This window comes from Oncorhynchus keta, chromosome 16 (assembly GCF_023373465.1).
Source record: "Oncorhynchus keta strain PuntledgeMale-10-30-2019 chromosome 16, Oket_V2, whole genome shotgun sequence".
In the NCBI taxonomy this organism is placed as follows: domain Eukaryota; kingdom Metazoa; phylum Chordata; class Actinopteri; order Salmoniformes; family Salmonidae; genus Oncorhynchus; species Oncorhynchus keta.
In genome coordinates, this window is record NC_068436.1 from 18,088,102 (window position 1) to 18,112,555 (window position 24,454).

Genomic DNA, 24,454 nt, shown 5'->3' on the forward strand with positions numbered 1-24,454 from the left:
AACCAGTCAGTGAGGTTATTAATACTACAGTAAGCCGTACGAGACCGCTGACCGTGCAGCGTGACGGTTATTGTGAGGTAGAAATGCACTGTGGAGAAGGTTTAGTCTCGTTTGAGCCCCAGCTTATCTACAATGCATTAACACAATTCCCAGCTGTCCTACTGACACACACACACACACACACACACACACACACACACACACACACACACACACACACACACACACACACACACACACACACACACACACACACACACACACACACACACACACACACACACACACACACACACACACACCTGGAACAATGAGTGAGTCAGAGAGTGAATGACCAGTGTACAACCCTGAAAGAAAAGCAAGAGACAGAGAGACAGAAAGACAGAGACAACCACTCATCATTACACACACAGCAACTAGATACCATAAGTGTAATCCACCATATATATATATATATATAGACATACACTGCTCAAAAAAATAAAGGGAACACTAAAATAACATCCTAGATCTGAATGAATGAAATATTCTTATTAAATACTTTTTTCTTTACATAGTTGAATGTGCTAACAACAAAATCCAAAACCACGTGCCTGTATGACCTCCCTTCAACGCCTGGGCATGCTCCTGATGAGGTGGCTGATGTTCTACTGAGGGATCTCCTCCCAGACCTGGACTAAAGCCTCCGCCAACTCCTGGACAGTCTGTGGTGCAACGTGGCGTGGGTGGATGGATGGAGCGAAACATGATGTCCCAGATGTGCTCAATTGGATTCAGGTCTGGGGCACGGGCGGGCCAGTCCATAGCATCAATGCCTTCCTCTTGCAGGAACTGCTGACACACTCCAGCCACATGAGGTCTAGCATTGTCTTGCATTAGGAGGAACCCAGGGCCAACCACACCAGCATATGGTCTCACAAGGGGTCTGAGGATCTCATCTCGGTACCTAATGGCAGTCAGGCTACCTCTGGCGAGCACATGGAGGGCTGGGCGGCCCCGCAAAGAAATGCCACCCCACACCATGACTGACCCACCGCCAAACCGGTCATGCTGGAGGATGTTGCAGGCAGCAAAACGTTCTCCACGGCGTCTCCAGACTGTCATGTCTATCACATGTGCTCAGTGTGAACCTGCTTTCATCTGTGAAGAGCACAGGGCGACAGTGGCAAACTTGCCAATCTTGGTGTTCTCTGGCAAATGCCAAACGTCCTGCACGGTATTGGGCTGTAAGCACAACCCCTACCTGTGGACGTGGGGCCCTCATACCACCCTCATGGAGTCTGTTTCTGACCGTTTGAGCAGACACATGCACATTTGTGGCCTGCTGGAGGTCATTTTGCAGGGCTCTGGCAGTGCTCCTCCTTGCACAAAGGCAGAGGTAGCGGTCCTGCTGCTGGGTTGTTGCCCTCCTACGGCCTCCTCCACATCTCCTGATGTACTGGCCTGTCTCCTGGTAGCGCCTCCATGCTCTGGACACTACGCTGACAGACACAGCAAACCTTCTTGCCACATCTCGCATTGATGTGCCATCCTGGATGAGCTGCACTACCTGAGCCACTTGTGTGGGTTGTAGACTCCGTCTCATGCTACCACTAGAGTGAAAGCACCGCCAGCATTCAAAAGTGACCAAAACATCAACCAGGAAGCATAGGAACTGAGAAGTGGTCTGTGGTCCCCACCTGCAGAACCATTCCTTTATTGGGGGTGTCTTGCTAAATGCCTATAATTTCCACCTGTTGTCTATTCCATTTGCACAACAGCATGTGAAATGTATTGTCAATCAGTGTTGCTTCCTAAGTGGACAGTTTGATTTCACAGTAGTGTGATTGACTTGGAGTTACATTGTGTTTTTTAAGTGTTCCCTTTATTTTTTTGAGCAGTGTATATATATACACCTGACACACACATGTACCCACTCAGACACACACATGTACCCACTCAGAGACACACATGTACCCACTCAGACACACACATGTACCCACTCAGACACACACATGTACCCACTCAGACACACACATGTACCCACTCAGACACACACATGTACCCACTCAGACACACACATGTACCCACTCAGACACACACATGTACCCACTCAGACCAGTGGAGGCTGCTGAGGGGAGGACAGCACATAATAATGTCCAGAACAGACCGAACGGAATGGCATCAAACACATGGAAACCATGTGTTAGATGTATTTGAAACCATTCCACTGATTCTGCTCCAGTCATTACCACGAGTGTATCCTCCCCAATTAAGGTGCCACCAACCACCTGTGACGCAGACGCAGTGACACAGACTAGCATGTCTGCACTCAGAGTTACACACACCGTTGTTGGTCTGCTTCACCTACAGTACATAGGCACAAACACATGGCCTGCTTCACCTACAGCACATAGGCACTAACACATGGCCTGCTTCACCTACAGTACATAGGCACAAACACATGGCCTGCTTCACCTACAGTACATAGGCACTAACACATGGCCTGCTTCACCTACAGTACATAGGCACTAACACATGGCCTGCTTCACCTACAGCACATAGGCACTAACACATGGCCTGCTTCACCTACAGTACATAGGCACTAACACATGGCCTGCTTCACCTACAGTACATAGGCACAAACACATGGCCTGCTTCACCTACAGCACATAGGCACTAACACATGGCCTGCTTCACCTACAGTACATAGGCACTAACACATGGCCTGCTTCACCTACAGTACATAGGCACTAACACATGGCCTGCTTCACCTACAGCACATAGGCACTAACACATGGCCTGCTTAGGCACAAACACATGGCCTGCTTCACCTACAGTACATAGGCACTAACACATGGCCTGCTTCACCTACAGTACATAGGCACTAACACATGGCCTGCTTCACCTACAGTACATAGGCACTAACACATGGCCTGCTTCACCTACAGCACAGGCACATGGCACTAACAGGCACAAACCATGGCCTGCTTCACCTACAGCACATAGGCACTAACACATGGCCTGCTTCACCTACAGCACATAGGCACAAACACATGGCCTGCTTCACCTACAGTACATAGGCACAAACACATGGCCTGCTTCACCTACAGTACATAGGCACAAACACATGGCCTGCTTCACCTACAGTACATAGGCACTAACACATGGCCTGCTTCACCTACAGCACATAGGCACTAACACATGGCCTGCTTCACCTACAGTACATAGGCACTAACACATGGCCTGCTTCACCTACAGTACATAGGCACTAACACATGGCCTGCTTCACCTACAGCACATAGGCACTAACACATGGCCTGCTTCACCTACAGTACATAGGCACTAACACATGGCCTGCTTCACCTACAGTACATAGGCACTAACACATGGCCTGCTTCACCTACAGCACATAGGCACAAACACATGGCCTGCTTCACCTACAGTACATAGGCACAAACACATGGCCTGCTTCACCTACAGCACATAGGCACTAACACATGGCACTAACACATGGCCTGCTCACCTACAGCACATAGGCACTAACACATGGCCTGCTTCACCTAACACTAACATGGCCTGCTTCACCTACAGCACATAGGCACTAATACATTTGACCTTAAAGGCTCAGTGCAGTCAAAACATGATTTCAATATTTTTATATACACTAAGTGTACAAAACATTGGTACACCTGTTCTTTTTATGACATAGACTGACAAGGTGAATCCAGATGAAAGCTGTGATCTCTTATTGATGTCCTGTTACATCCACTTCAAATCAGCATAGATGAAGGGGAGGAGTCAGGTTAAAAAATGATTTTTAAGTCTTGAGAGAATTGAGACATGGATTGTGTATGTGTACCATTCAGAGGGTGAAGGCAAGACAAAAGATGGCCTGAACTTTGTTGGTGCACCAGTTTGTGTCAGAACTGCAACGCTGCTGGCACTCAACAGTCTCCCATGGGGTCATGAATGGTCCACCACCCGAGGACATCCAGCCAACTTAACACAACTGTGGGAAGCATTGAAGTCAAAAAATGGGCCAGCATCCCTGTGGAAGCTTTCGACACCCTTAGAGGCCATGCCTGACATTGAGGCTGTTCTGGGGGCACGGGGGGGGTGGGACTCCATATCAGGAAGTTGTCCTTAATGTTTTGTACACTCAGTGTATATTTCCATGCTACGAGGTTGGAATAATACTGAGAAATTGTGAAAGTGATGATAATGCCCTTTTAGTATAAGAGCTGTTTGGTGGGGATGGAGTTTTGGCCTCCCTGGTGACATCACCATGCGGGATATTAGTTAATAGACCAATAAGAGAGTTTCAAACCTTTCTGCCAATAATAACTTGTTTTCAGTTTTCCCCTCCCCACTCAGACCACTCCCAGACAGCCCGAGCAGAATTCTTGCTTGAGAAATGACTCTTTGCTAAGAAGCTATTTTTGTTTCTTTTTGACCATTTTCATTGAAAACAATCACAGTAAGGTACCTAATTGTTAGCCAGAAATGATTTGATATTGAGATAAAAACATCTGCATTGGGCCTTTACAACATGGAGCCCATTATCCAAAATGCAGATGAAACAAATGAAGTGAATGTCTTTCCCACGCTCCTCTTCCTCTACGTCCTTCACCCATATCTCTATTGGTTTCTTTCTCTTCCAGTCATCTGTTCCTCTTTTCTCAGGGTCAGATGAGGTCTTACTTTTTCCAAGGCCCTTCCCCTCTGAGTCTGTCTGTTGTTTTATCTGTATATTCCTCTGTCACGAATATTACCGAAGGTGATTCCCCTTCTTGTTCGGGTGGCGTTCGGCGGTCGTCGTCGCCGGTCTACTAGCTATCGCCGATCCGTTGTTCTGTGTTCCTTTAGTTTTGTCTAATTGGTAGCACCTGTTTCTTGTTTGGTTGTTAGGGTAGGGTTATATATAGTCTGTTCAGCCCGCTTCTGTTTCGTGCGGGCTTGTTCGTCTGTTTTGTTGTTTGAGTGTATTTTTGTTTGTAGTTGAGTTTCACACTGTCCGTTTATATTTCTGTTAATTTGTTTTCCTACTTTTGTTCATGTTATGTTTCCGGGACATTAAAGCATGTTTTTTCCCACATCTTTTGCTCTCTGCGCCTGACTCCACACCTCCTCACTCATCTGTCGTAACACCTCTCCCTTTATATCCTACCATCCCTCTCTCATTCACTCTCACTCACTCACTCACTCACTCACTCACTCACTCACTCACTCACTCACTCACTCACTCTCACACCTCCTGTGCTAATTCGTTAATAATGACATTATTATAGACTTGAATTAGCATCTCTGCATCTCAGCCGGGTGAGAAACTCTGGTTCCCAGAGAATCACACTTCCTGCTTCTGAATAGGATGCAGTTTCTCCTAAACCCTGATCTAAGATCAGTTTGGTTAAGGTTAGGATTAGGAAGGCTGATCCTAGATCTACTAAGACTACTGTACTAGTCAACCTAGTGCACTCAGTGTACATACTTTACTAGTTAGCTTAGGAAGACAATGGAATGTGGACATTGCAGTGCACAGTTTATTTCTCTTTGGGGTTGTTTGTGTATCTAGTGTCTTAGTGGGAGAGGGGCAGACAGACAGTGAGACTGGGGAGGGTGGTGGAGGAGAGGAGAGTGGGGGAGAAGAGAATGGAGGGTGGGGTGGGGGAGAGGAGGGTGGGGGAGAAGAGAATGGAGGGTGGGGTGGGGGAGAGGAGGGTGGGGGAGAAGAGAAAGGAGGGTGGGGTGGGTTAGAGGAGGGTTGGGGAGCAGAGAAAGGAGGATGGGATGGGGGAGAAGAGGGTGGGGGAGAGGAGGTTGGGGAGAAGAAAGAGAGGAGGGTGGGGGAGAGGAGGGTTGGGTGTGGGAGAAGAGAGAGGAGGGTGGGAGAGCCTATTGACCTCTAGCGACCCTAACCCCCACTCCATCACACACTCCTCCCCTTCTTTGTTATCTCTCTTCCTCTCCACCCCCTCCTCTCCTCCCTGTGTCCCCAGATGGTCATGAAGATTGAATGATTTAGCCTTGGGAGCAACAAACTCCCAAGCATTCTCATACTCTCGTGTGTAAGTACACACACACACACACACACACACACACACACACACACACACACACACACACACACACACACACACACACACACACACACACACACACACACACACACACACACGCACCAGTTTGTTATTCCATACACACACACACCAGTTTGTTATTCCATAACTTTGATACATTTGAAAATCGCTAACCAATATGCTGTATGAAAACGGCATCACAGCCAGACAAAGCAGTAGATTGGTGGACTATTAAAGTGAAGAGAGCTCCCCTATTGGCCAGACACAGTCAATGCAACATAACCCTGTTGCATTACAAAATACTGTACCTGTTGCCATATGAATAAATTGTATCGATTTCAATTGTGTTCTATTATTTTTTTAACTTTTGGCTCGGTTTCCAGAGATTCTATTACCCTTCCTCTCTCTCTCTCTCTCTCTCTCTCCAATTAAATTCAATTCTATTTAAGGGTTTTATTGGCATGGGAAACAGTTTACGTCTCCAAAGCAAGTGAAATGATAAACAAAAGTGAAAAACAAAAAGTGAACAGTAAATATTACACTCACACAACTTCCCATTTAACATGTCATTATGTCTATATACAGTGTAACGGTGTTACCACACTGTCTCTCTCTCTCTCCTCTTTTCTCATTATGTCTATATACAGTGTAACGGTGTTACCACACTGTCTCTCTCTCTCTTTTCTCATTATGTCTATATACAGTGTAACGGTGTTACCACACTGTCTCTCTCTCTCTCCTCATTATGTCTATATACAGTGTAACGGTGTTACCACACTGTCTCTCTCTCTCTTTTCTCATTATGTCTATATACAGTGTAACGGTGTTACCACACTGTCTCTCTCTCTCTCCTCATTATGTCTATATACAGTGTAACGGTGTTACCACACTGTCTCTCTCTCTCTCCTCATTATGTCTATATACAGTGTAACGGTGTTACCACACTGTATTATGTCTATATACAGTGTAACGGTGTTACCACACTGTCTCTCTCTCTCTCCTCATTATGTCTATATACAGTGTAACGGTGTTACCACACTGTCTCTCTCTCTCTCCTCATTATGTCTATATACAGTGTAACGGTGTTACCACACTGTCTCTCTCTCTCTCTCCTCATTATGTCTATATACAGTGTAACGGTGTTACCACACTGTCTCTCTCTCTCTCCTCTTTTCTCATTATGTCTATATACAGTGTAACGGTGTTACCACACTGTCTCTCTCTCTCTCTCTTTTCTCATTATGTCTATATACAGTGTAACGGTGTTACCACACTGTCTCTCTCTCTCTCCTCTTTTCTCATTATGTTTACCACACTGTCTCTCTCTCTCTCCTCTTATGTCTCATTATGTCTATTATGTCTATATACAGTGTAACGGTGTTACCACACTGTCTCTCTCTCTCTCCTCATTATGTCTATATACAGTGTAACTTTACCACACTGTCTCTCTCTCTCTTATTATGTCTATATACAGTGTAACGGTGTTACCACACTGTCTCTCTCTCTCTCCTCATTATGTCTATATACAGTCTGTTACTGTCTCTCTCTCCTCTTTTCTCATTATGTCTATATACAGTGTAACGGTGTTACCACACTGTCTCTCTCTCTCTCTCCTCTTCTCTCATTATGTCTATATACAGTGTAACTGTGTTACCACACTGTCTCTCTCTCTCTCCTCATTATGTCTATATACAGTGTAACGGTGTTACCACACTGTCTCTCTCTCTCTCCTCATTATGTCTCATTATGTCTGTCTCTCTCTCTCCTCATATACAGTGTAACGGTGTTACCACACTGTCTCTCTCTCTCTCCTCATTATGTCTATATACAGTGTAACGGTGTTACCACACTGTCTCTCTCTCTCTCCTCATTATGTCTATATACAGTGTAACGGTGTTACCACACTGTCTCTCTCTCTCTCTTTTCTCATTATGTCTATATACAGTGTAACGGTGTTACCACACTGTCTCTCTCTCTCTCCTCTTTTCTCATTATGTCTATATACAGTGTAACGGTGTTACCACACTGTCTCTCTCTCTCTTCATTATGTCTATATACAGTGTAACGGTGTTACCACACTGTCTCTCTCTCTCTCCTCTTTTCTCATTATGTCTATATACAGTGTAACGGTGTTACCACACTCTCTCTCTCTCTCCTCATTATGTCTATATACAGTGTAACGGTGTTACCACACTGTCTCTCTCTCTCTCCTCATTATGTCTATATACAGTGTAACGGTGTTACCACACTGTCTCTCTCTCGCTCCTCTTTTCTCAGCCCTCTGAAACCCTTCCTCCCCCTTTCTGTTTTCACTCTGTCGTCTCTGTCTCACACTCCCCCACTAGAAGAAAGAGACACATTCCTGCAGCTTTGTGAGGACGTCAATATTGACTTTCTCTGTGTGTCACAACTCTGTGTATGTGACAACTGACTGACAACGTAACACTGCTCTGCATATTACAATCAACAATCTAGGTTTGCTCTATTTCTCCCTCCCTCCCTCCCTCCCTCCCTCCCTCCTCCCTCCCTCCCTCCATCCCTCCCTCCGGCTGTGGCCTGATTGTGATCAATCTCTGCTAGTTGCTGAGTTGTTCCTTTGTCCGTCCCTCCCCTCCTTCCCTCTGACAGTGTCTGTGTCTGGCTGGCTATGTCTACCCCCCCCAAACTCCCTAAATGTAGGTCTCTCTTGCTCCCCAACCCCCCAAGATCCTCCTTGACAAAAACCTCAAGACAGACCGAGACGGAGCACTACAATGATGACTGTGGCTTCTGCTTTTGTCTTCCTTCTACCCCCCCACTCCCTACTATCCAGAAATCCCTTCACCCCCATCCATGTATACCTCGAACTCCCCTCCTCCGCCCCTAACCTTCTACTCCCCAAAAAACAACCCCCCCTACCTGCCTCACTGCTCCCCCAGCTCAGACCCTGTTGTCTCGGGCTGGCCACTGCAGAGCGGGGCATTGTGTTGCTAATGCCGACTAGGCCTCAATGCAGCCACAAAGGTTGCCGTGGAAACGCTTGGGCGCACACAATAGAGCCCGGGATGGGCCCCCAGAACACAGGAGTCCTGGGAAACCCAAAGACAGAGAGACAGAGCGAAGGAAGAGTTGGAGGGGGTGGGCGAGTGCAGGGTAGAGGGGGAAGAGAGTGACTGTGGGAGGCCTCCTCCCCTCCCTCCATCCCCTCATTCCTCCCCTCCCGCCATCCCTCCATCCCCTCATTCCTCCCCTCCCTCCATTCCCTCATTCCTCCCCTCCCTCCATCTCCTCATTCCTCCCCTCCATCCCCTCATTCCTCCCCTCCATCTCCATCCTCCTCCCCCTCCCCTCCATCTCCCTCCCCTCCATCCCCTCATTCCTCCCCTCCATCCCCTCATTCCTCCCCTCCCTCCATCCCCTCATTCCTCCCCTCCCCCCTCATTCCTCCCCTCCCTCCATCCCCTCATTCCTCCCCTCCCTCCATCCCCTCATTCCTCCACAACCACTCCTTTCTTTCTGGACCCCAGATGGTCATCTGTCAGAGGGGCTGCTGGGAGAGTTAGATGCGTCCTCCCTCTCACAAGTAGACACAGTCCCACATCCACTGACCCGTAAAGACTCACTTCCAAAGCATCCAAAGAGTTGAAGAATGTAGCCATCTCAACAACACAGTATTTCCATAATGGAAGACCAAGTAGAACCAGATGAGATCATCCAGAATCATTCAGTCATTACAACAACTCAACCAAAACCATCTCACTCACCGTGGCAACCACTGAGTGTTTGTGTGTATCAGTTACATCAGTGTGTGTGTGTTTGTGAGCGTATGTTATTGTGTGTGTGTCACTCACCCAGAGGCAATGAGGGCTTGTGACTGGGCCATGGCGATGCGTTGCAGGGCGGGCCGGCTGAGCCCAGCCAGACTGGACCGCTGGGGCAGGGGGGCAGAGCACGGCGCCGAGCGCTGGGGAGCCATGGGCCGCGGCGACGGGGACGGCACGGGAGAGGGCGGTGACGTCACGGCGGTCGCCGGGGTGATGAGCGTGGCGGTGGGCACCGGTTGACTCGTGGAGGAGGGAGAGGGGGCGGCACGGACGGACGGCGGCCCTGATTGGAGGAGGGCGGCTGAGGGGGCGGGAGGGAGGGAGGAGGGGGTCGGTTGGAGATGGAGAGGGTGCCCGTTTGGGCGCTGAGGAGAGAGAGGGAGCGGGCGAAGAGGGCAGCATTCCGTCGCGGTGAGGACTGGTTCCGGGATATGGAGAGTCCGTGAGGTAAGGTTTTGGAGTAGGCAGATCTAGCGGGGGAGGTCCTGAGTTGGCCCCGCCCCAGGGAGGCAGATTTGGGGCTGGGTGGTTTACTCTGAGGTTTACTCGGCCGGTGGCCCAACTTGTGCGTCGATGACCTCACTGTGCTCTGCTTCACACTAAAGACCAGCATGCACTGCTGGCAGGAGCACGGCTGCCCGGCGAGGGACTGCATGGTCGCCTGCCCGCCGCTTGTGTACACAGCGCGTCCGTTTATGCCCGACACCCCAACACCCAGTAACGCTCCAGTCAGACCCGATCCTCCACCTCCGTTCCTGGGTACCGGTCCTGACACTAGTGGGTAGGCCACGTCGGACCTCCGCTGTATCCTGCGTTGTCTCTGGGTCTGCCTGTTGACCTGGGTCATGCCCTGCAGGTCCACCAGGTAGCAGAAGCCCAGCGGCGCCAGGTCCAGCCAGGGCTGCTGTCGGTCCCGGGCCGTCTGGATGGCGATGCCGACCTCCGTGTCGTACTGGGTCCAGGAGCCCGTGTCGTTCTCCCACTCCCACAGCCAACCCTGGCCCGCGCAACCCTGGCCACCGGCGGATCCCTGCAGGGGAGATGTGGGGTTAGTACGACTATCAATCAATCAAATTGGGGAGGTAGCGTAGCCTAGTGGTTAGAGCGTTGGACACCGGGTTGCGGTTTAAACCCCGAGCTGACAAGGTACAAATCTGTCATTCTGCCCCTGGGCAGATTAACCCACTGTTCCCAGGGGAAAATTATGTTCTTAACTGACTTGCCTGGTTAAATCAATCAAAAAAAAAAATAAATGTATTTTTCCAATGGCAGTTGTCACAAAGTGCTTCACAGTAAACTAGTCTAGACACTGAAGAGCAAGCAGAAGCAAGGTGGACAGGACGAAGGCCCTGGATGGAAGAAACCTTGAGAGGAACCAGGAATGCATGACTACATCATGAAAAGAGTAGGAAATGGTACTAAGATTGTCATTTCAGTGTGGAGAGGTTGAAACAGGAACAGAAATGCACGTGGGAAGGTTTTCGTATGGTTTTAATTGACAACCTAGATTCTCCCCAAAGAAGTGAAAGTTAGGATAAAGTAATCCTTCTCACCCCCCTTAAAAGATTTAGATGCACTATTGTAAAGTGGCTGTTCCACTGGATGTCATAAACCTGAATGCAAATTTGTAAATGAACTCAACAAATGAACTTCAAATGTTAACATGAGCTCTGGACACATTCAAATAACATCCTCTGACCTGAACTCAACCCCAACTCAAATGAACTCAAATGACCTGAACTCAACCCCAACTCAAATGACCTGAACTCAACCCCAACTGACCTGAACTCAACCCCAACTCAAATGACCTGAACTCAACCCCAACTCAAATAACCTGAACTCAACCCCAACTCAAATGACCTGAACTCAACCCCAACTCAAATGACCTGAACTCAACCCCAACTCAAATGACCTGAACTCAACCCCAACTCAAATGACCTGAACTCAACCCCAACTCAAATGACCTGAACTCAACCCCAACTCAAATGACCATAACTCAAATTAAAGTATTTCCAAATGCAGTCAGCCAAACAGCTACAAAGACACTCTTAATGACCAACAGTAATACAGTTGTTTAGTGAAGAGAATACTTGTCAAAATTCCATTTGAAATGCATATTGGTTTATGATGAATCGATAGTGGTAACCATAGAGATGTTTAATAGGTTTAAAATCAACCAAACCAGCAGGCCTAGTATGGCACCACACATCGGTGCCAAACCGAGGAGGATCAAGAACCGTCCAATCAGAGACGAGCTTGGTAACCAGGGGCAACGTGTGGCACGACCATTCAGCCAATGCCATGGTAGAGAGAAGAGGGACCCACACTGAGGCCTGGCCGAAACAGACTGGGACACACAGACATCAAAAGAGGTGCCTGAATGCAGCAGGCCTAGCAATGTTTGTTAGAGGCACACAGTCAAGGGTATTGTGTGTGTGAGAGAGAGACCCTTTGAATTGAGAGAGAGAGAGAGAGAGAGACCCTTTGAATTGAGAGAGAGACCCTTTGAATTGAGAGAGAATACAGACCCTTTGAATTGAGAGAGAGAGAGAGACCCTTTGAATTGAGAGAGAGAGACCATTTGAATTGAGAGAGATTGAGTTTATGATGAATTGAGAGAGAGTAACCCTTTGAATTGAGAGATGGGTTTTGAATCAGAGACCAGAGGCCTAGAGAGAGAGACCCACATGAATTGAAGAGAGAGAATGAGGAGAAGAACCGTGTTGAATCAGAGAGAGACCAAGGGTAACCAGAGGGGTGTGAGACCCTTGACCATTGAGCCAATGCCAGAGAGAGAGAGAGGACCCTTCACACTGAGGCCTGGCCGAGATTTGAGAATGAGAGAGAGACCAGACATTGAAAGAGGAGCCTTTCAATGAGAGAGGCCTAGACCCTTTGAATGTGAGAGGACCCAGTGAATTGAATTGAGAGGGTGAGAGAGAGACCCTTTGAATTGAGAGAGAGAGAGAGAGAGAGAGAGAGAGAATGGAGAGAGAGACCCTTTGAATGGAATTGAGAGGGGAGAGAGAGAAGAGAGAGACCCAATGAATTGAGAGAGACCCTTTGAATTGAATTGAGAGGGGGAGAGAGAGAGAGAGAGAGAGAGAGAGAGAGAGAGAGAGAGAGAGAGAGAGAGAGAGAGAGAGAGAGAGAGAGAAGGTGTGTGTGTGTGTGTGTGTGTGTGTGTGTGGTGAAAGTGATAAAAAGTGTGTGTGTGTGTGTGTGTATGGGGAGGGGACTAAAGGCTGAGCCGGGAGGTCTTCTTCACTCTATAAAACGATACAATGTTTCTAAAAGAGGAATGAGCACTTGACCCCAGGAGTAGCATGTGAGATTCAGTAGACTGTAGAGGAAACAGGCCTCTTTCAGTTCCACAGAAACAAAGGCCAGCTCTCACAAAGACAAACCACTAGCTGGGATGAGGACAGTCACGGGTGGACTGGATTCTGTTAGAAACCTCTAGTGATGGATGACCTTTGAAGAGAAACATACGGGTCGTACTTCAGCCCACCTCTTTCCTGGCCAGAAGGATAAACTCTGGGCCCCTCGTCTTAATATTTCACTCTCGCTACCGTTTGCAGAGCGCCGTTCACAACGTGCACGTAAGACAAGACGGAGACTCGCGTCGCCGTCGACACAATCAATGGTTCTGATTAGCTGAATGGATTGTGGTGACGAGACAAGACAGCCGCGCCCCCCCCTCTCTCCAGTTTCCGTCCTGTGATAGACCCCGGCCACGTCAATGTCCTTCAATCACCTTCTATAGTCTCTACTGAAGACAGAGAGGGCTGTGTTCATTAGGCAACCGGACGATAAGGGACTGAAACAGGGAGGGGCTACCTGAACGGGTGTGTGCCCGGATGAACAGGGCCGAGGCTCATCACAGGGGTGCAGCCAGAGGGAGAACAACTATCCACCCTGTCAGTGTGTCTGCGGACGCTCCTCTCTTAGAAGGGAGGGAAAACACTGTTCTCCTTTGATCTGAGGGATAATATCACCTCTCTGGCCCCTTCACTGTCTTTCACCAAGGCCACTGTGGAGAGGGCAGGCTGAGGGGTTGTTGGGTGTGTGTGTGTGTGTGTGTGTGTGTGTGTGTGTGTGTGTGTGTGTGTGTGTGTGTGTGTGTGTGTGTGTGTGTGTTGTCAGCCTGTTGTGTGTGTGTATGTGTGTCAGTGTGTGTGTTGTGTTTTGAGTGAGTGGGGTATAGTGGCTCATGGAATGTCAGGTGTGTGTGTGTGTTTTGGTTTGGGTGGGGGGTGGGTGGGTGGGTGAGTCAGGTGTGTGTGTGTGTTTTGGTTTGGGTGGGGGTGGGTGGGTGGGTGAGCAAGTCAGGTGTGTGTGGGACTCCAATCCTATGGAGTCCTATGGGACTCCAATCACAGCCAGATGTGAGGCAGCCTGGATGTCTCTTGCACTGAGATGCTGTGTCTTAGACCACTGCGCCCCTCGGGAGTTCCTTCTCTTTGTAGCCCTCCGACCCTCTTAGCCCAAACACGAGAGCCATCAGATAGAATGAAACACAATCCAGTGTGTGTGCGTCTTTGCATATGGGTGCTTGTGTGTGTGTGTGCATTGTGTATGTGTGTGTGTCTGTGCACTCTTCATGCATGTACTCTTCATGCATGACCCTGTGTGTGTGTGTGTACTCTTCATGCATGTGTGTGTGTGTCTGTGTGTGTGTGTGTGTGTGTGTGTGTGTGTGTGTGTGTGTGTGTGTGTGTGTGTGTGTGTGTGTGTGTGTGTGTGTGTGTGTGTGTGTGTGTGTGTGTGTGTGTGTGTGTCTCTGCTCCTAATCCAAGGCCTACGTTGTGAAACACGCAGTGACTGACGGCACTCGAGAGGCCCTGGGGCCCTGAAGTAACCTGACACAGACTGTTGCACAACAACCTACTGAGTTGTACTAGGGGAACGCTCTGTTCTACACCCCCCTCCGTCTCTCTCTCTCCTCCTCCTCCAACAGCCTATTGGGCTGGGGGAAACCTTTCTGTTCTGTTCTCTCCCCCTCTCTCTCTCTCTCTCTCTCTCTCTCTCCCCTCCAACAACCTATTGGGCTGGTCTGTCCTTTCTGCCTATCTGTATGTTGTCAGCCTCTCTGTGTCTCTCTCCCCTCTGTCTGTGTTGTCTCTCTCTCTCTCTCTCTCTCTCTCTCTCTCTCTCTCTCTCTGTTGTCTCTCTCTCTCTCTCTGTCTCTCTCTCTCTCTCTCTCTCTCCTCCCCTCCTCCTCCAACAACCTATTGGGCTGGAGGAAACATTCTGTTCTGTTCTACTCCCCTGTGTCTCTGTGTCGCTCTTCTCTCGCTCTGTTCTGTTCTATCTCTCTCTCCTCCTCTCTCTCCTCTGTACAACCTATTGGGCTAGGGGAAACCTTTCTGTTGTTCTACTCCCCCTCTGTCTCTCTCTCTCTCCCCACCTCCCTCTCCAGTCTCTCCTCTCCACCATTCCCCCTCTATCTGTACTTCACCTCCACTCTTTCTCTCTCTTACCCTCTCTCCATCTTTCTCTCTCTCTCAATATTTTCTCTCTCTCCTCCCCTCGCTATTCCTCTCTTTCTCGCTGCCTCTTTGTCCAGCCTGGTTCTACTTAGAAGTGGCCTGTCTTGTCAGGTTTGGCTTATGTTTATGTTTGCCTTTGCCTCCACCCTTTCTCCCCAGGGTGACCCCAGTGACCCCTGCACCCCATGACCCTCTTCCTATCTTTGTGGGTGTCTGGGAAACGTGTCCCCTTATCGGCTGGACCAGCTGGAGCAGCAACAGGGCCTCCGAGCCTCAGACGACAGCTGGCTGCTTCTTCCAAGACCAGTGTGTGTGTGTGTGTGTGTGTGTGTGTGTGTGTGTGTGTGTGTGTGTGTGTGTGTGTGTGTGTGTGTGTGTGTGTGTGTGTCAGCCTCTCTGTGTGTGTTTCTAAGACCAGCCCCTATCTGTGTTGTCCTGTATCTGCCCCTCTCTGTGCTTTCAGCTATCCATGTTGTCACCTCTGCCTCCTGTATGTCAGTCTCATCTGTGTTGTTTAGCCTCTCTGTCTATCATTCACTCTCTGTCTATCTGCATGTTGTCAGCCTCTCTGCTATCTGTATGTTGTCAGCCTCTCTGTCTATCTGCATGTTGTCAGCCTCTCTGTATCTGTATGTTGTCAGCCTCTCTGTCTATCTGTATGTTGTCAGCCTCTCTGCCTATCTGTATGTTGTCAGCCTCTCTGCCTATCTGTATGTTGTCAGCCTCTCTGCCTATCTGTATGTTGTCAGCCTCTCTGCCTATCTGTATGTTGTCAGCCTCTCTGCCTATCTGTATGTTGTCAGCCTCTCTGCCTATCTGTATGTTGTCAGCCTCTCTGCCTATCTGTATGTTGTCAGCCTCTCTGCCTATCTGTATGTTGTCAGCCTCTCTGTCTATCTGTATGTTGTCAGCCTCTCTGTCCTATCTGTATGTTGTCAGCCTCTCTGTCTATCTGTATGTTGTCAGCCTCTCTGTCTATCTGTATGTTGTCAGCCTCTCTGTATGTTGTCTATCTGTATGTTGTCAGCCTCTCTGCCTATCTGTATGTTGTCAGCCTCTCTGTCTATCTGTATGTTGTCAGCCTCTCTGTCTATCTGTATGTTGTCAGCCTCTCTGTCTATCTGTATGTTGTCAGCCTCTCTGTCTATCTGTATGTTGTCAGCCTCTCTGTCTATCTGTATGTTGTCAGCCTCTCTGTCCTATCTGTATGTTGTCAGCCTCTCTGTCTATCTGTATGTTGTCAGCCTCTCTGTCTATCTGTATATATCTGTTTGTCAGCCTCTCTGTCTATCTGTATGTTGTCAGCCTCTCTGTCTATCTGTATGTTGTCAGCCTCTCTGTCTATCTGTATGTTGTCAGCCTCTCTGTCTATCTGTATGTTGTCAGCCTCTCTGTCTATCTGTATGTTGTCAGCCTCTCTGTCTATCTGTATGTTGTCAGCCTCTCTGTCCTGTATGTTGTCAGCCTCTCTGTCTATCTGTATGTTGTCAGCCTCTCTGTCTATCTGTATGTTGTCAGCCTCTCTGTGTTGTCAGCCTCTCTGTCTATCTGTATGTTGTCAGCCTCTCTGTCTATCTGTATGTTGTCAGCCTCTCTGTCTATCTGTATGTTGTCAGCCTCTCTGTCTGTATGTTGTCAGCCTCTCTGTCTATCTGTATGTTGTCAGCCTCTCTGTCTATCTGTATGTTGTCAGCCTCTCTGTCTATCTGTATGTTGTCAGCCTCTCTGTCTATCTGTATGTTGTCAGCCTCTCTGTCTATCTGTATGTTGTCAGCCTCTCTGTCTATCTGTATGTTGTCAGCCTCTCTGTCTATCTGTATGTTGTCAGCCTCTCTGTCTATCTGTATGTTGTCAGCCTCTCTGTCTATCTGTATGTTGTCAGCCTCTCTGTCTATCTGTATGTTGTCAGCCTCTCTGTCTATCTGTATGTTGTCAGCCTCTCTGTTTATCTGTATGTTGTCATCTGTATGTTGTCAGCCTCTCTGTCTATCTGTATGTTGTCAGCCTCTCTGTCTATCTGTATGTTGTCAGCCTCTCTGTCTATCTGTATGTTGTCAGCCTCTCTGTCTATCTGTATGTTGTCAGCCTCTCTGTCTATCTGTATGTTGTCAGCCTCTCTGTCTATCTGTATGTTGTCAGCCTCTCTGTCTATCTGTATGTTGTCAGCCTCTCTGTCTATCTGTATGTTGTCAGCCTCTCTGTCTATCTGTATGTTGTCAGCCTCTCTGTGTTGTCAGCCTATCTGTATGTTGTCAGCCTCTCTGTCTATCTGTATGTTGTCAGCCTCTCTGTCTATCTGTATGTTGTCAGCCTCTCTGTCTATCTGTATGTTGTCAGCCTCTCTGTCTATCTGTATGTTGTCAGCCTCTCTGTTATCTGTATGTTGTCAGCCTCTCTGTCTATCTGTATGTTGTCAGCCTCTCTGTTTATCTGTATGTTGTCAGCCTCTCTGTCTATCTGTATGTTGTCAGCCTCTCTGTCTATCTGTATGTTGTCAGCCTCTCTGTCTATCTGTATGTTGTCAGCCTCTCTGTCTATCTGTATGTTGTCAGCCTCTCTGTCTATCTGTATGTTGTCAGCCTCTCTGTCTATCTGTATGTTGTCAGCCTCTCTGTCTATCTGTATGTTGTCAGCCTCTCTGTTTATCTGTATGTTGTCAGCCTCTCTGCCTATCTGTATGTTGTCAGCCTCTCTGCCTATCTGTATGTTGTCAGCCTCTCTGTCTATCTGTATGTTGTCAGCCTCTCTGTCTATCTGTATGTTGTCAGCCTCTCTGTCTATCTGTATGTTGTCAGCCTCTCTGTTTATCTGTATGTTGTCAGCCTCTCTGTCTATCTGTATGTTGTCAGTATGTTGTCCTCTCTGTCTATCTGTATGTTGTCAGCCTCTCTGTCTATCTGTATGTTGTCAGCCTCTCTGTCTATCTGTATGTTGTCAGCATGTTGTCAGCCTCTGCCTATCTGTATGTTGTCAGCCTCTGTATCTGTATGTTGTCAGCCTCTCTGTCTATCTGTATGTTGTCAGCCTCTCTGTCTATCTGTATGTTGTCAGCCTCTCTGTCTATCTGTATGTTGTCAGCCTCTCTGTCTATCTGTATGTTGTCAGCCTCTGTATGTTGTCAGCCTCTCTGCCTATCTGTATGTTGTCAGCCTCTCTGTTTATCTGTATGTTGTCAGCCTCTCTGTCTATCTGTATGTTGTCAGCCTCTCTGTCTATCTGTATGTTGTCAGCCTCTCTGTATCTGTATCTGTATCTGTATGTTGTCAGCCTCTCTGTCTATCTGTATGTTGTCAGCCTCTCTGTCTATCTGTATGTTGTCAGCCTCTCTGCCTGTATGTTGTCAGCCTCTCTGTCTATCTGTTGTTGTCAGCCTCTCTGCTCTGTCAGCCTATCTGTATGTTGTCAGCCTCTCTGTCTATCTGTATGTTGTCAGCCTCTCTGTCTATCTGTATGTTGTCAGCCTCTCTGTCTATCTGTATGTTGTCAGCCTCTCTGTCTATCTGTATGTTGTCAGCCTCTCTGTCAGCCTCTCTGTCTATCTGTATGTTGTCAGCCTCTCTGTATGCCTTCTTCCTATCTGTATGTTGTCAGCCTCTCTGTCTATCTGTATGTTGTCAGCCTCTCTGTCTATCTGTATGTTGTCAGCCTCTCTGTCTATCTGTATGTTGTCAGCCTCTCTGTCTATCTGTATGTTGTCAGCCTCTCTGTCTATCTGTATGTTGTCAGCCTCTCTGTTTATCTGTATGTTGTCAGCCTCTCTGCCTATCTGTATGTTGTCAGCCTCTCTGTATGTTGTCAGCCTCTCTGCCTATCTGTATGTTGTCAGCCTCTCTGTCTATCTGTATGTTGTCAGCCTCTCTGTCTATCTGTATGTTGTCAGCCTCTCTGTCTATCTGTATGTTGTCAGCCTCTCTGTCTATCTGTATGTTGTCAGCCTCTCTGTTTATCTGTATGTTGTCAGCCTCTCTGTCTATCTGTATGTTGTCAGCCTCTCTGCCTATCTGTATGTTGTCAGCCTCTCTGTCTATCTGTATGTTGTCAGCCTCTCTGTCTATCTGTATGTTGTCAGCCTCTCTGTCTATCTGTATGTTGTCAGCCTCTCTGTCTATCTGTATGTTGTCAGCCTCTCTGTCTATCTGTATCAGCCTGTATGTTGTCAGCCTCTCTGTCTATCTGTATGTTGTCAGCCTCAGCCTCTCTATCTGTATGTTGTCAGCCTCTCTGTCTATCTGTATGTTGTCAGCCTCTCTGTATGTTGTCAGCCTATCTGTATGTTGTCAGCCTCTCTGCCTATCTGTATGTTGTCAGCCTCTCTGCCTATCTGTATGTTGTCAGCCTCTCTGTCTATCTGTATGTTGTCAGCCTCTCTGTCTATCTGTATGTTGTCAGCCTCTCTGTCTATCTGTATGTTGTCAGCCTCTCTGTCTATCTGTATGTTGTCAGCCTCTCTGTCTATCTGTATGTTGTCAGCCTCTCTGTTTATCTGTATGTTGTCAGCCTCTCTGTCTATCTGTATGTTGTCAGCCTCTCTGCCTATCTGTATGTTGTCAGCCTCTCTGTCTATCTGTATGTTGTCAGCCTCTCTGTCTATCTGTATGTTGTCAGCCTCTCTGTCTATCTGTATGTTGTCAGCCTCTCTGTCTATCTGTATGTTGTCAGCCTCTCTGTCTATCTGTATGTTGTCAGCCTCTCTGTCTATCTGTATGTTGTCAGCCTCTCTGTCTATCTGTATGTTGTCAGCCTCTCTGTCTATCTGTATGTTGTCAGCCTCTCTGTCTATCTGTATGTTGTCAGCCTCTCTGTCTATCTGTATGTTGTCAGCTCTCTGTCTATCTGTATGTTGTCAGCCTCTCTGTCTATCTGTATCTGTATGTTGTCAGCCTCTCTGTCTATCTGTATGTTGTCAGCCTCTCTGTCTATCTGTATGTTGTCAGCCTCTCTGTCTATCTGTATGTTGTCAGCCTCTCTGTCTATCTGTATGTTGTCAGCCTCTCTGTCTATCTGTATGTTGTCAGCCTCTCTGTTTATCTGTATGTTGTCAGCCTCTCTGTCTATCTGTATGTTGTCAGCCTCTCTGTCTATCTGTATGTTGTCAGCCTCTCTGTCTATCTGTATGTTGTCAGCCTCTCTGTCTATCTGTATGTTGTCAGCCTCTCTGTCTATCTGTATGTTGTCAGCCTCTCTGTCTATCTGTATGTTGTCAGCCTCTCTGTTTATCTGTATGTTGTCAGCCTCTCTGTCTATCTGTATGTTGTCAGCCTCTCTGTCTATCTGTATGTTGTCAGCCTCTCTGTCTATCTGTATGTTGTCAGCCTCTCTGTCTATCTGTATGTTGTCAGCCTCTCTGTCTATCTGTATGTTGTCAGCCTCTCTGTCTATCTATCTGTTGTCAGCAACAAAGTAATGGGAGTCTTTGACGGCATCACAGAAGCACCGCATCACACAGTGGTGGGAAAAGCCAGGACGCGGAGAGAGGAGAAACATGGTGAGGCTTAAACGATCCCCACGGGGCGCAAAGCTCGTTTAGAGACTGCTTGGCCTGCGGTGAGCTGCGAGCTTCTCTATTCTCATGCGGTCTGTCTCGAGCACCAACGTTGTGAGAGGATGTGGGAGGGAGAGGTGTCACAGAATCATAAAACACGGGACGAGATGTTAAAAACTGTCCATTGTGCCAATAGATGGAATGCACTCGCATGAGATTTGCCGTGATGTTGACAGAGTGGCATGGGAGGTTTATTTCTTAGACTGGGGTAAGATGTCAATTTTGGGACACATCCTCAGTAGTGTGCCTTCGAATCAGTGGGTGTTTCGGCCTTTAATCACTAAACACCCTCATCAAAGGTGGCCAGCTAAAGGGTGATCAAGCCTTAGCTTGTGTCCCATGCCCAATTAAGATGTCCCACAGGACTGTGCAAGGCAGGGCGTCCTCTTCCCTGAGCCAGCCATACAGCTGACCGCATACCTCATATGCCCTCCTCAAGTTGGAGGGATCTGAATTGAGTTCTCAGGTGGGGTGAGGGGTCATGAAGTTATAGCCCAGCAAGGGTCCTTCCGTTTGATCCAGATCCACTGGCTACCTCTTTCAGCTGCTTGAGAAACTGCTCTGACGGTCTGCCGCAGAGCCTGTCCATGGATTCCAAGTTCTTTCAGCAACCTGATGATGGAAGAAGCCACGAATCCTCTGCATCCCACTTCAACTGGCCAGACTTTTGCATTCCAGCCACGCTGAGTTGCGTCTGCTGCCAACTCTGTGTAACGCAGTTTCTTACGCTCGTAGGCCTCTTCAACAGAGTTTTCCCACGGGACTGTGAGCTCTATGATGTACACAGCCTTTCGTGAAGGGGACCAGAGTACCATGTCTGGCCTAAGGTTGGTAGAAGCAATCTCAGGTGGAAAAATGAGTTGCTGGCCAATATCGACAAGCATCTTCCAGTCCCGGGCCATGGCTAGGTGTCCAGTTTCTGGCTTTGTAGGAGGATACTTGGGCCTTTTCTGTCCCTCCCGGATGAATGTTGTTGTTTTGACGGGATTGCTTGTTTTTGGAGGTAATGAATTGGTTGCACTCCTCTTGGTCTCAAGTGCTGCAGCCAGGCTCTTGAGGACCTGATTGTGCCTCCAGGTGTAGCGGCCTTGTGAGAGGCTGGTCTTGCAACCTGTCATTATATGCCTGAGAGTCGCTGGAGCTGGGCAGAGGGGGCAGGTCGAGTCCTCGCCATACCATTGATGTAGATTTTTTGGTGATGGAAGCACATCATAAACAGCTCTTGTGATGAAGCTGATGTTGCTTGCCTCCATTTGCCAAAGCTCACTCCAGTTGATCTTTCTCCTCTCCAGGCCTTCCCACCGCGTCCATTGCCCTTGTTTAGCAAGAGAGACAGCCTTTGCACTTCTTGCAGTCTCCTCCTGTCTGCGCACCTCCTCGACCACCAGCTTCCTGCGTTCAGATGTTGTTGCCTTATGGAACGTTGGTTTGCTTGCTGCCAGGCCAAAGCCTCCTCTTCCATGCTGGATATTCCCCACAATGTCTTGGTGTCTCAGGGCTGATGTTGCTTGCTGCACAGCCTTGGATGATGTCAATTTCCGTCCAGTTTGTAGGGGAGGTGCAGCCTTGCTAATGGTCTGGTCTTTGGAGTCCTTCAATGTCATCTGAAGTCTTACTTTAGAGCACTTGTACTCCTCCGTTAGACTTGTAAGAGGTAGTTCAAGGACCCCTTTGCCATAGAGGCCGATGTTACTCAGGCATCGTGGGACACCCAGCCATTTCTTCACGTATGAGGTAATGGTTCGCTCCATCTTCTCCACTGTTGTTATTGGGACCTCATAGACGGTGAGTGGCCACATTACCCGGGGGAGAAGTCCAAACTGTAGGCACCAGAGCTTGAGCTTCCCAGGCAGTAGGGTCTTGTTGATGTTCTCAAGACCGTCGGCGATGTCCTGCCTTACTTGCTGCACTTGATCTTTATCCCGGAGGCTTTCGTTGTACCATCTACCCAGGCTCTTGATGGGTTGCTCAGATACCGTTGGTATCGGGTCATCTCCAATGCAGAACCTCACATCTTTAAGCTGTCCCTTGACTATGGAGATGCTTCGAGATTTGCTTGGCTTGATTTTCATCCGTGCCCACTTGATGTTATCCTGCAGTTTTGCAAGTAGCCGCCTGGTGTCATACAATCATCAGCTGTGGTGAAATATCAGAGTGGAGCGACAAGGTAAAGAGAGATGGTTCTGTCGTTACTGCTCTCTTTCTTTCTCGTCCTCTCTTTTGTCTTCATCTTCCACTTCGGTGAACTTAGAATTGCCGGTACGCCCTCTACCCCGTCTCCCGACTCGGTGCGCCCGGGTTCTGCGCCTACTACTCTCTCCCACACTCTTCCCTGTGTGTGTGTGTGTGTGTGTGTGTGTGTGTGTGTGTGTGTGTGTGTGTGTGTGTGTGTGTGTGTGTGTGTGTGTGTGTGTGCGCCCTGCGTGAATGTCTAGGCCACAATAGAGGAACACACATCTATTCTCTCAACTTCAACCAAGATAGAGACAGATGGACTTCCCCTATTACCTCCTCCGATTCCCCTCTCTTTCTATCCCTCCTTCCATCTGCCTCTCTTTCTATCCCTCCTTCCATCTCCCTCTCTTTCTATCCCTCCTTCCATCTCCCTCTCTTTCTATCCCTCCTTCCATCTCCCTCTCTTTCTATCCTTCCATCTCCCTCTTTCATCCCTCCTTCCATCTCTTCTTTCTATCCCTCCTTCCATCTCCCTCTCTTTCTATCCCCCTCTCTTTCTATCCCTCCTTCCATCTCCCTCTCTTTCTATCCCTCCTTCCATCTCCCTCTCTTTCTATCCCTCCTTCCATCCCCTCTCTTTCTATCCCTCCTTCCATCTCCCTCTCTTTCTATCCCTCCTTCCATCTCCCTCTCTTTCTATCCCTCCTTCCATCTCCCTCTCTTTCTATCCCTCCTTCCATCTCCCTCTCTTTCTATCCCTCCTTCCATCTCCCTCTCTTTCTATCCCTCCTTCCATCTCCATCTCCCTCTCTTTCTATCCCTCCTTCCATCTCCCTCTCTTTCTATCCCTCCTTCCATCTCCCTCTCTTTCTATCCCTCCTTCCATCTCCCTCTCTTTCTATCCCTCCTTCCATCTCCCTCTCTTTCTATCCCCCTCTCTTTCTATCCCTCCTTCCATCTCCCTCTCTTTCTATCCCCCTCTCTTTCTATCCCTCCTTCCATCTCCCTCTCCCACGTCCCAAGCCTCTGTCACCGCTGGCCCCTACAGATCTGGCCTATTGACAAAACTAAAGACAAGACTAAAGACATTAACAGGAGACAGTGTGGCTGAGACTATAGAGGAGGAGGAGGAGGGGGGCTACCGGAGGCGGATTCTCAGATTCTCTGCTGTTTAAGCCTTGAAATATCACATTCTCTCTGCTTTCCCGTTACACTCTGGATCTGTCACAAAGAGCACCCTATTCCCTATGTAGTGCACTACTTTTGACTAAAACTAGCGCATTATGTAGGAAATAGGGTGCCCTTTCTCTCTCGCTCCCTCTGCTTATCCCACCCAGTGTCAGTCCCCACACAGCAGCTGCGTGCGTTAGATTCGGGGACTAC

The 24,454-nt window shown here is 48.4% G+C and overlaps 1 protein-coding gene and 2 long non-coding RNA genes across 5 annotated transcripts in view; 1 reads left to right on the forward strand and 2 right to left on the reverse strand.

Annotated features, from left to right (window-relative positions):
- The window catches only part of LOC127908011 (uncharacterized), a 110,930-nt gene that overhangs the window by 75,287 nt on the left and 11,189 nt on the right, over positions 1-24,454 (forward strand). The gene's annotated exons all lie outside the window — the stretch shown is intronic.
- The window catches only part of LOC118378322 (E3 ubiquitin-protein ligase DTX1-like), a 55,889-nt gene that overhangs the window by 28,906 nt on the left and 2,529 nt on the right, over positions 1-24,454 (reverse strand). Inside the window, exons 4-6 of the mRNA XM_052464922.1 lie at positions 13,351-13,362; positions 10,151-10,874; positions 9,890-10,118 (exon numbers count right to left, since the gene is read on the reverse strand). Coding sequence (XP_052320882.1) covers positions 9,890-10,118; positions 10,151-10,874; positions 13,351-13,362 — 965 coding nt within the window. The remainder of the gene's footprint in view (positions 1-9,889; positions 10,119-10,150; positions 10,875-13,350; positions 13,363-24,454) is intronic.
- On the reverse strand, positions 1,899-3,412 carry LOC127908009 (uncharacterized). Of its 3 annotated transcripts, none has more exons than XR_008065874.1 (4): positions 3,309-3,412; positions 2,976-3,086; positions 2,643-2,716; positions 1,899-2,568 (listed from the first exon to the last, which is right to left on the reverse strand). It is a non-coding gene; the product is annotated as an uncharacterized LOC127908009 (long non-coding RNA). The 3 variants fall into 3 exon arrangements; XR_008065873.1 differs by having other exon boundaries at positions 2,976-3,123; XR_008065872.1 differs by having other exon boundaries at positions 2,976-3,197; positions 3,272-3,365.